A 12,616-nucleotide genomic window follows, 5' to 3' on the forward strand; every position below is an offset into this window, starting at 1 on the left:
ATATGATTTTAAAATTCTGAGTGCTCTCAATTAAAGCTTTAAACTATAGTATTTATGATAGAGGGGTGATGATGTGAAGCAGCATTTGCCAGAATGGGTTGGTTTTCTGTATACAGAAAACTGCAGAATGAGAACATCCAGCAAAGGAAGACTGTTATCTTTTAATTCTTAGGTTTACTGAACTAATTTTCTCAAGAAATTCGTGGAGATCAGACAAGGAAGAGTTCCATAACAAAAACATGAATATCTGTACCAAATGGACAACCTAGGTGAAAAAATTGAGAACATTTTGAACAAATATTTCATAAAATGATTGTCCTGATATTCTGAAAATTATCTGATTTTTCCAAGTTGTATTAAAGGGAAGAATCCAACTCACATACTACAATGTAAAGTTCAAGATAGCATTTTCATCTATGCTATGAGGAGTGAGATAATGAAAGAAATCAAATGTTAAATATTAGAGGAGTAGAGCCAGCACATTAAAGAAGTTGAGACCAACTTAAATAACCAGATGACTAAATTCTTTTTTTTGGTAAAAAAAAAAAAATAATAGGTTGAATGAATAAGTAATAGTTTGTTGAGAGCTTAGTAAAAATTTTAAAAGTATATACTGTCCAGTTGTATATGTAGATGACCAATCCTGAAAAGAAACAGTATAAGAAAAGCCTAGCTTTTTTCTTTTTTATTAACAAACTACATTAACAAACTCCTGCATTATACAACATATACAACATATGAGATGGTGAAAGACTACAACAGTTTGTGGTGTAGAGGACCACATTGGCAGTGGTGCACTGCTACTGTTGTGGCATACTACTTCATTTCATAACTAAAAATATTTAGCTGGCTATTCACAAACTCTTATCAGCACCATTTAATAAGCCCTAATAGCTGGTGGAACAGTTGAGCACTCGTGGCTGTCTAAAGTGTGGTCTATGACAGGTCGATAATGTAAGCCGACCTAAAAAAAAGCAAGCCAATTGTTTAGATATTTGCATATCAAAATGCTTAATATGCAGTTTAATTAGAAAATTATTAAAAATGTTACTAATTTAACTTTTCTAATTGGCTAATACCAAAACAGTAGTAGACTAGTTAAACTTATTAAATGGGATATTAAATAAAATAAACACTGACCTCTAACTTTTCTGTGTATTTTCTAAGTTCAAGAGGCTTTTTTCCCCCATCTTTATTTGTAAGAAATCACAACTTGTTCGGTGGGAATTTCTTATCTGTCATCACCAAACTGCAGACCTTTTGTATGACCACACTATGCAGTCACTCCTATTTCAATCAATGACATTTAAAAATAAAACTTCACAGCTAATGTATATATCATTCTTTGTTAATCCATTGTTAGATGAAGGCCTTTCCAAAGTTACTCCAAAACTGTCCTTGGATCTCCTTTCCCATGTCACTCTGTAGTCAATCCAATATTTGGCATTGTGGTCAATTTTCCTCTTGCGGAATCCAATCCAGTAATTCTTTTGTCCATCGTTGATCTTGTCTTCAAGCAATAAGCCCAACCCACTGCCACTTCAGCTGTTTCACTCTTCGGTTTGATTTCTTATCCATGTATTCCTTTGTGATCCAGTCTTGTGATACCAGGAAAGAAGTATGATACCTCATGCTTCTTTCCATACTAAGTTGTGTTCTTAATTTTTGAATTTTCTTTGCATTTAATGTCCATGTTTCACAGCTATATCAATATAGGAAGAATACATTGGTTAAAAACTTTTTTCTTCAGGCATAATAGGAGTTTGCTTTTAAATATTGACTGTAATATTCCAAATGCTTTCCATCATTGTGCGTCTTAATTTCATTCATGATATCTGCTTGTTTAATTTCATCATTATTGATTATTATTTCTGGTTGGACATAGCTATTGAACATAACTTGGATCTTCTTTAGGTTTATTTTTAGGGCAGCTGTTTTGCAATTTAAAGTTCATAGATATGAGTCTGTAATTCATGCACAGTTGAAGTAAAGAAAGTCATCTGCAAAGCATAAATGACTTAAATATCTTCCATTTATCTTCAGACCTTTCTCTTTCCAATGAAGAAGTTTGAATATTTCTACTAGGCATGCTGTGAATAAATTTGGAGATAATCACCATGTCTTATACTAATCTATTTCCACAAAGATGTTTCCACTGAAATGCATTGGTGTATGACTCCTCCACTTGAATTTGTAATGCTTTAAGTATTGCACACGTTTTTACTGAATCAAAGGCTTTCTCATAATCAATAAAACCAAGACATAACGGTAACTGATATTCATTACACAGTTCAATAATCTGTTGTACAACTTGAATATGATCAATTGTGGTAAAGCTACTTTGAAAACCTACCTGTTCTTTTGGTTGTGCCAAAAGAACAGGTGGTTTAGGCCAAGACTTTGTAAACCACCGATAATAGACTGATGGATCAGTAGTTCATTATGTCTTCTACTTCACCTTTTTTATTTATCAGAATTAGGATAGCCTTCTTCTTCCATGTTCTTGGTACATCATTTTTCTTCAGACATAAGAAATAGTTTTGCTGGGATTTTGCAGATTATCAATACCCTCCCACTTTTAGAAGTTCAGCTGTAAAGCCATCCTCACCTGCTTCACATAGATTTTGATAGAATCTGTGGCACTTCAGTTATTTTGTAGTTGTCTTTAATTTGTCATCCTGTTATAATACTGAGTAAAATTCTGCAATTCTTTTTGCTATAGCATATCTATTTTTGATTATGATCCCATTTTGCAGTGTGACTGCAAGCACCTGTTTGATGCTTGGGAATGATGTAAACACATTTCTTTGAGGTCAGCAAATTTATTCAAGTTATAAAATTAGAAATGGAATCATTTGTAACCAAAGGAATTAAAATAATTCAAGAAGAAACAAAGTAAACTGATTAATTAATTGCTGCTGTTTTTACAAGAAATTTCAGCATACGAAATAACCTGAACAGAAATAGAGAATACTTACTGGCTGTAATAGACACAATCTACTGCATTAAAAAAAAACCTACATATCTCGACAAAAAAATTATAATTTTACTAGTAATGATGAAACCACCTTTACTAACCTTTCCATTTTTGTCCACTGTTGACAATGTGTGTTTCCTCCAGTGCTCATTGAAAGATCGTTTCTTCTGTCCATCTGCAGGTTTTGAGTAGTCATATTCATCAATACGATCCTGAAAAGTGATTGATAGTTTCAAATAAACTTGAACATTACAAGTAAGCTTTTAATTTTTTCCCCCTAATTTACAATTTAAATGTTAATATTATTTACATTTGGGAAAATGTTGCCTTAATATCATATTACAGTGCTAATGTCACCCCAAAGATTAAGTTTTGCTTTTCTCCTTTACATATGCAAACTTTCTATTTCTACTGATACACAGAAAATGCAGTTCCATTTTCCTGCTACTCTGAGGGTCTGTTCGAAGCTTTTACACTTTTTTTTTTCTTTGTGTCTGATGTGGATATTGGATCTCAATTTCTGATCAATTATAGAGCTTGGTAAGTAATACTTCCGTGCAAAATTTTATGCTAATATAAAAAGGGAGAAAAAAAGTAATTTTATTTAGGGGAGTGTGGTGCATATCAGCCATAGAGCTTAACATTCCAAAGTTTCTTACCCCTCTTTTTTTTTTTTTCAAATCAATAAATACCAACATTTATTTTGTGCACAGCATTTTTAAAGATGGATAGCTTTTTTTTAGAATACAAATGATATTCTAAAACCTAGTTCAAAAACAAACCAGACTAAAAGTACACAATACATTAGCCCTACCAGTCTTAATGTATGGAAGCAAAATCTGGACAATAAAACAAAAAGACAAAGATTAACAACAGCAGAAATTAAGTTTATGAGAAAAATTGCAAAGTATATCCTATTTGATCACAAAAGAAACAAAGAAATTATGAAAGAATTAACCAAGAACCAGTAATAGAAAAAATTAAAAAATATAAACACAAATGGATGGAACATGTTCAAAGAATGAAAACAGAAAGATTACCAAAACAAGCCTTAAAGTACAAGCCATTAGGAAAAAGAAAACCAGGACATCCTCTTAAACGATGACTTCTAAGGCCGGAACAAGCCATGCTAGACCTAAATCCTTGATATGCATGATGATAATGACAAATGGTAAATAAAAAATGCGATTTGGAATTAAAACTCAGATTTATTCAAATGCTGTATTGGTATTCATTTATAAGGTAATAGGCCTAGTGGCCTCTTCCCATCTTTTCAAATTCTATTCTTGAGAGACACTTTCTATAGTGTCTACATCTAGAAGCGACAGTAATTATGGATTCTTCAAACTACAAAAGAAAAATTTCTCTTTTACTTTGAAATCACTCAACATACCAAGAACTCTTGATCACGAACCTACCAACAGGCAACTGAAGAAATTAAATTCCCTTCTAGATGAGGTGATAAGTTTAGATGCAGACATTATAGAAAGGTTAAAAACACATTTTGTAAGACCTTCTAGATTTTATGGTCTACCAAAAATTCACAAGACAGACATTCCTCTCTGTCCTATAGGTGACTATATTGATTCACCTACTTATTGCATAGCTAAATATTTAGCGAAATTATTGAAATCACATATAGGAAAATCACGTTCTTTTTCTTAAATAAATTAAAAAATATCTCCTTACAACCTACTGATCTTGTGGTGAGCTTCGATGTAGAATCTCTATATACTAACGTACCTCTCAAAGAGACTTTACAATTACTTGCTGACATCTTTCCATAAGATGTCGTAAAATTATTTGATTTCGTGTTGCACTCTGAAATAAATTCTACAACCAAGTGGAAGGAATGGCCATGGGAAGTCCACTTTCACTTGTTTTAGCCAACTTTTATTTGGAACATCTAGAAGACATCTTGTTTTCATCTATATTCCCTCTTTTGGGTTAGATATATAGACATCTTTTCAGTGTGGCCTCACAACAGAGATTCCTTACATCATTGGTATTAAGTTTACCATGCAGATTGAAAAATACAAGTTATCCTTTTTAGACATCCTCCTCATCCGCTCACCTTCAGGTATTCTGACAACAACAGTTTACAGAAAACCCACTGGACATTACATTCTCAAACAATCTGTCCATCATCCTTATAAAAACCAGGAATCATAAAATGTTTAATTTGACAAGCTAGAACTAATTGCTCAACTCCCCATGAATTACAGAAAGAACTTTCAACTATCAAACAGCACATGAAATTAAATGGCTTCTCCAAAAAAACTATACAACATCTGTTCGATTCCTACAATCCAATCCAGAACAACAAAGAATCAATAGAGTTCCAATTCCATATATTTCTGGGATTTCAGAATCAATTTCAAGAATTATGAAGAAATATGATTTAACAGCCACCTATTTTCCCTCTTCAAAAGATAAACACTCAACTATGTGTCTGCATGGTGTATATCAAGTTCCTTGTAACTGCAATCTGTCACTCTCTGGACAAACAGGATGCGCTATAGAAAAAAAGAATACAAGAACATCAGTCATACATTCTTCACAACAAATCCGATAAGTCTGGAATGGCACAGCACGGGATAGAGACAAGCCACAACATTCTCTGGTCCAAGACTCGCCTTCTACACAGATGTTGCTATAAATTTGAAAGCCTATTCAAAGAGAGTGCTGAGGCCTTACTTCAATGCCCTAACTTGAATTGAAATGACTGTATATCCTTGTCAAAAATATGGGAAAGTTTAATCTGGATAACTTTTTTTTTTTTTTTTTTAATTGAGACCTTTAATTCTTACATTAGTCTAATGTTATTTTTAATTGAATTTATAAATTAAGATTGTTATATGAAATTGTTAATTAATACCTATAATTTACTCATCACTGATGAAATTTACTTCTCTTTAATGCTTAGCAATGTAACATCAAGAGGCTCGTTCTGCTTTTGAATGATCAATTGTTTGTATTCCACCTTGTAAAAACTATTCCTATCAAGCCACTGAGGATAGTCTGTTAGTTTCAGACTAAAATATTTGACAAACATTAAAATATTCTTGTGTTAACATGTTTATAATTCATCTTTTCAAAGACCATCCATCCTCTCTCTTTCAGGAGTCTTCCTTCACTCATTCTTTCTGTACGTTGTATAAGGTATGTTTATCATCATCATCATCAAATTCCTGCCATGTACCCTCAAGGGGTGTACAGGATATGACAGTACTACATGAAAAAATTACATCATTACTAACTTCCTATCTACAATTTTCCTCCAAATCAGTCTGTTACTTGTCAAGACTCCAACATTATCAGATCTTATATTTCTATCGTCTAAGGCACTTTGTACCGTATCAATCCACCTATATCTTGGTGTTCCTCTGGGTCGTTTTCCTGCCAACCTGGCAGAGAACACTTGTTTTGCTAATCTTTCCTCTCCCATTCTATTTAAGTGACCATACCACCTGAGATTAGCTCTGCTAATGCATTCCTGGATGCTGACAATGTCAAGTTCTTTCCTAATATCCTCATTTTTAATATGATATTGCCATTGATGCCATCTGTTCACGCCTCTAATCTTTCTCAGGACTCTCATATCTGCGGTCTCTAGTCTTTGGTCAGAAGTGTTTTACTTCTGACCCAGCTCTCAGATCCATAAGTTAAAATTGGTTTGAACACAGTCTTGTATATACAGCTAATTTAGTGTTCCGACTAATTTCTTTCTTATTCCATATGAATTTATTCAACTGACTTCCCACGATACCAGCTTTGCTGATTCTGTTGTCTATTTCTATATTTAATTTACCATCTTCAGTAAAAAATTGTGCCTAAGTAGCTGAAATGTTTTACTTGTTCCACAGGTTCTCCATTCACAACACAGTTGACATTTTCAATGATTCTGCCTATTTTCATTGTCTTTGTCTTTTTATTGCTGACCTTCATACCATATCTATTACAACAGCTATTCAATTTAGTCAGAGAATCTTGCAGACTTGTAGCGGATTTGTTTAGAAGTATAACATCATCCGCATAAAGCAAAGAGCTGACATTAACATCTCCAATTTTGATATCAGGTTTAATACCACATTCCTTCATAATGTGATCCATATAGATAATGAATAACAGAGGGGATAATGTACATCCTTGTCTCACACCAGATTTAACATTAAACCATCTTCCTCTACTTCCTTCAATTCTAACGGCTGACTCACAACTCAAATAAAGACTAAGTATTGCTTGATATAATGCCCCATTGACACCATATAACTGCAGCATATTGAATAGCTTCTCTCTTGGCACCTTGTCATATGCCTTTTCCAAATCGACAAAACTTAAATACAGATCTTTGTTATATTCCCATGCTTTCTCGACTATTTGTCGTAAAGTGAAGATCTGATCCTGACAGCCTCTATTTGGCCTGAATCCAGCTTGTTCTTCACCAAGCTTTTCTTCCACAATTCTTCTCAACCGTTTCTCAAGTATACTTGCATAGATCTTGCCAGGAACACTCAGTAGGGAAATACCACTGTAATTCTCGCATTCAGTTTTATTTCCCTTTTTATATATGGGTACTATGAGAGCTCTACTCCAATCATCGGGAATTCGTCCCTCTGTCCAGGCTTTCTGAACTATGCAATGCAGCCACTGTAAGACTCTTATACCACCATACTTCAGCATTTCTGGTCGAATATCATCTACTCCTGCTGCCTTTCCACATTTCAAGCCTTTGATGGCTTTTTCTACTTCAAGTATGGATATGTATTCCTGACTGCATGCCTGGTCAGTGTTTTTTTATCACTGTGCTGTCATCACTGCTTGTTTCATTTAGCAGTTTTATTACTATTATTACGGGCAACTCCAGGGAGTCATTAGACTCATCGAGGGAGGCCCCAAATCATATTCATCACAACTATCTGACATTCATACAGTATCTATCATACCTCGCCTTAAACTCATTCACTGTCACAGCATCCACTACAGACTCAGGGAGCGCATTCCACTCATTCACTACTCTAAAAGTAAAGAACCCAGCTCTAACACCTTTACTAACCACACTTTTGCCCAGTTTCCATGGATGTACCCTAGTCCTCCCACAACCAGCCCTGTTCTCAAAAATATCTTCTGAATTAATTTTATAGAAACCCTTCAGTAATTTGAATGTCTCAATCATATCTCCCCTCCTCCGCCTATCAACCAATTTTTGCAACCCACAAATCCTCAACCTGTTCTCATACGGTTCATTCCACAGACCTGCTATCATCTTGGTCACTCGCCTCTGGATCCTCTCCACATCCTCCCCATCAAGAAGAAACCTAGGTGACCAAATCTGAGCACAGTAGTCTAGATGGGGTCTTATCAAGGCTCGATAGAGAGGAACAATAACCTGCTTGTCTCTGCTTGTCAATGTATTCTTCAGCAACCAAGTGATTTGATGAGCTGTTTTGGTCACTTTTGCAATGTGTCCCCTAAATTTCAATTCCCTATCCACCAACACTCCTAAATCTCGTGCCACATCAATTTCCTGGAGCAGGGTTCCACCAATGCAGTAAACTGCCTCCAATCTTTTCACCCCTTTCACCCAATTACTTTTTCAAAGTAATTACTCCATACTTCAAGAATGTCTTTTTCTCCTGTTTTCATTTCACCTTTATCATCTCTAATTCCTTTTACAGCACTCTTTCCTCCATTCCTATGCTTCTTCAACAACCTCCAGAATATTTTGCCACCTTCTTGATATTTATTTTCTATATTCTTGCCAAAGTCCTCCCATGACTTTTGTTTAGCTAGTTTTACACACTGTTTAGCTTTCTTACATTTGTCTCTGTATTCTGTAAGAGTAAAAGCTGACTTATTTGCCAGGAACTTTTGGTATGCTTTCTTCTTTTCCTTCACTGCCTCTTTAACTTCCTGTGTCCACCGGGGAGTTCTGATTTTTTTTATCTTTGCACACAACCTCACCACATGCCTCTCTGGCAGAATCAATCAATGTTTCCTTCAGAGTTTGCCACTGAATCTCCAAGGTTTGATTCCTGTTCTCAAACTCTTTCATTTTCTTTTCAATAATATTTCTGTATTTTAGTCTACAGTTTACATCTGAGAGCTGCTCAACTTTTATTCGCTTTAAAACTTTCTTACATGTTATTCTTTTCAATATGAAATTCAATTTTATCCTGCTCAAGACTAAATAGTGATCACTTCCAATTTCAAATCCTCTGTACACTCTGGTGTCCTGCACCAGGGAGAAAACATCACTATCAACAATAACATAGTCAATGAGACTTTTCTTATTCCTAGCCTCTTCTCTCCATGTGAATTTGTGCACATTTTTATGTTGGAACATGGTGTTAGTAATAACCAGTCCATGTCCTGAGCAGAAATCCAACAGATATTTGCCATTATTATTAGCTTTGCTCTTTTCTCCAAATTTTCCCAAAATATTTTTGTATGTCTCACAATCATTTCCTACTCTACTATTTAGATCCCCAACAAGGACCAACTTTTCCTTTTTCATTGTGTCAGTTGCTTTTTCTAAAGCCTCAAAAAATTCCTCCACTTCTACCTTAGTAGAACCTTCTGTGGGACCATAGGCACAAATAAGTCTCATTGTCTAGTTCCCCATTCTCATATTTGCCCACATTACTCTACTTGAGACTGACTGCCATTCAAGAAGATTAGCCTCGTATTTTGTGTTGAATACTATGGCTACTCCTTCTTTTCCTTGATTGTTATTGCCTGAATATAACATTTTGTATTTATTGCTCAGAAAGATCTCACCAGTTTTGGTCTTTTTTCTTTCAGTCACCCCTATTATGTCGATCTAGTACTTATCTAATTCCTCAGCTAGATCCCTTTCTTTGCCATTCAGGCTTCTTACATTGATAGTACCGATCTTTAACTCTGGTGATGTTGAGTTGGGGTTTGTTTTCAGATTTGTTCCAGTAGCTGACTTTTCGCTGTTCGCCCTGGTTCCCTGGCGAAAACAACGGGGGCCTTGTTTAACCGGGCGACGCCCCAGCCGGCATGAAATTTTGTCATGTTGTACCATCATTTTTTATTTTGGTTTAACCAATAAGAATACAATTTGGTCGGCTAAATCCCAAATTGCCAGCCCATCCTCGTTCGTTCAGTATCAAAGTAGATACCCAACAGGGTGCACCACGAGAAGGTGAGGATTGGACATTAGGTCAGAAGCCCTGGTCGGTTCTCCGCATTCCTTTAAAGGCTATGTGGAGGTCTCCTCTCAGTTATACAGCTTTGACCCTTAAGCACTCCAGGTATGTTTATTATCATCAAAATTACTAATGAATATCCCAAAAGTATCCGAGCTTTACTTACTGTTTCAAGTAAGGTTTTTATGAAAGTACTCCAGAAACAAATTAAAATATATATAGAACTAGCATTAGGAGAAGAACAAGCAGGACAAATACAATTGATCAACTATTCACCTTAAGGCAGCTAATAAAAAAGACACTAGAGTACAACCAAAATTGCTATATAAATTTCATAGACGTTCGTCAGGCATTTGATTCAATCTGTAGAAGAGAACTATTGAAAACTATGAAAGAATCTAAGAGAAAAGTGAGGTATGAGTGGAGGACATCTTAACTGGTTCCACACAGAGAGCGGAGTAAGACAGGGATGCAAGCTGTCACCAGACCTTAAAAAATCATCTTAAAAATGGGATGTGTCTTAGGTAAAGATTGTTTCCTCTTTTCAAAGTCATATGCACTCCTTTTTATGTTCCAAGATCTTTGTAGGCGGTTAATGGTGCAATCAAATTGATGCGCGACTTCTAGCGCGTCACTGGCTAATAACGGGGAGCCCCTATTCAAGTTCATTAATATATTTTCCAAGTAATCAGTTACCGATGTTTATCAGTATTGAATTGACGTGTTGAGATATTTTGTGTTCAGTTTGATATTTCCCCATAGATTTTAGTGATGGAAAAAAACAGGCGACATTCATATACTTCAAGTTACAAATTGCAGGTTGTAAAATATGCGGAAGAACACGGAATAGGGAAGCTGAAAGACATTTTGGACCTCTGCCTACAGAAAAAATGATTAGAACTTGGCATGGTCAGAAGGAGATTTTGTACAATTTGCGTTAAGAAAAGCCACTTCACAATTCTAGTTCTGGCCACTTCACAATTTTTCCACGTTCTGTGGAAAAATTGTGAAGTGGCCAGAACTAGAGACCGAAGTTTTGAAATGGGTGCAAGAAAATCGGCAAAATGGCATTGCCATTTCAACAAAAATGATTCGTACACATGCTGTCAAAGTAGTCTGTGAGCATAACATTGAAGATTTTAAAGGTGGTGCATCATGGTGCTACCATTTCATGAAACGCAGTGGACTTTGTATGCATACAAAAAATAAAAATCAGTCAAAAAATGACGAAAGAATACGAAGACAAAATTATATCTATATTATAAGATTAATGATGATAGAGAAGAGTCGGATGACAGTGACATGGGTTTTGCAGGTTTCTGAAAGGTCAGTTTACTATTAAAAATTACCTATTATTTTATCCTTTTTTTTTTTTTTTTAAATCATACTTTAAAGTTTTAAAGTTTAGGTTTTTTCCAGAAAATTGTATTAAATTTCTTGGGTACGTCTTATACACCAGAAAATATGGTAACTGTAAGTCAACAATAAGGGCTCACATGAGAGTAATTATCAGTGAAGTTCTACACGTGAAAGAATACCAACAATTCGGTAAGAAGGGGCAAAGGTCGCCCAATACTACAATAGCAACATAAGCGTCCGTGGGTGCTACCTCTAAGAAAACATCAAGACGCATGCATTCCCAGAATTGGAAAGCCCCGTATGAAGAACGGTGAAGTCACCCAGTCGGGGGCAAAAGGATAGGTCAAACTCGGAAAGGTGGTGCTCTTGGGGTATAAAACCTGCAACACAGAATTGAACCCCCCCCCCGTTTTGTTTGTTCCTGTATTCTCATCGTGTGTTTCGAGTGGTTATCGTGATTCAGTTCTTATCTTTAAGAGCTGATCTCCGAGAAATCCCAGTATGGCACCGCCACAGAGCATGGTCAATTTTGAACGCAGACCGTTGGTAAGGAATATCATCGACGTAAATCCTAAGTAAAGAAACTGAGCACCCGATTCCCAAGTGACAACAGAACCAAGGCAGCCAGAGCTTCGGAAGAAGGAAGGACGGAGAAAATACTGAAAGAACCTGAGATAGTGTAGATAGTACTTTTACATATTCTAGCCCTTTAGAGAACTTGACTAACAGAAACGGAAGAAAGTGTAACTCGAAATTTATGATAAGGATAAGCATGAAGAATTATATATGTGAATGACTCTTTACCATTAGAATGAATTCTGAGAACTGTTAATTTACTGGGGATTCTGTCATGACCTACTTGAGATTAATAATGTGCCAAATACCTAGCTGGTTCCTATTAAGTTGTAAACTAAATATTTCATAAGTTAAAGGAATAGTATTGTAGAGATTAAGAAATCCATGGTTATCTAAGAATGAGAGAAACATAAGAGTTTTAATCTAGCATTAATATCAATTTTGTCTTTGTATTGTAATTAAATTTGTATGTTACCATTCATGCTTGTTTTTCTGACCATGTTGACTGACCTAGACCCCTCATAAAAAT

The 12,616-nt window shown here is 35.3% G+C and overlaps 1 protein-coding gene across 1 annotated transcript in view; it reads right to left on the reverse strand.

Annotated features, from left to right (window-relative positions):
* Positions 1-667: 667 nt before the first annotated feature.
* SdhA (succinate dehydrogenase, subunit A (flavoprotein)) overlaps positions 668-12,616 on the reverse strand; it is a 311,617-nt gene continuing 299,668 nt past the window's right edge. The window contains exons 15-16 of the mRNA XM_090411417.1: positions 3,079-3,189; positions 668-964 (exon numbers count right to left, since the gene is read on the reverse strand). Of these exons, the coding sequence (XP_090267543.1) occupies positions 878-964; positions 3,079-3,189 (198 nt within the window). The 3' untranslated portion in view covers positions 668-877. The remainder of the gene's footprint in view (positions 965-3,078; positions 3,190-12,616) is intronic.

The sequence above is a fragment of the Typopeltis vanoorti genome, chromosome 21 (assembly GCF_054136105.1).
Source record: "Typopeltis vanoorti isolate ZY-2024b chromosome 21, IOZ_Tvanoo_1.0, whole genome shotgun sequence".
Classification (NCBI taxonomy): Eukaryota; Metazoa; Arthropoda; class Arachnida; order Uropygi; family Thelyphonidae; genus Typopeltis; species Typopeltis vanoorti.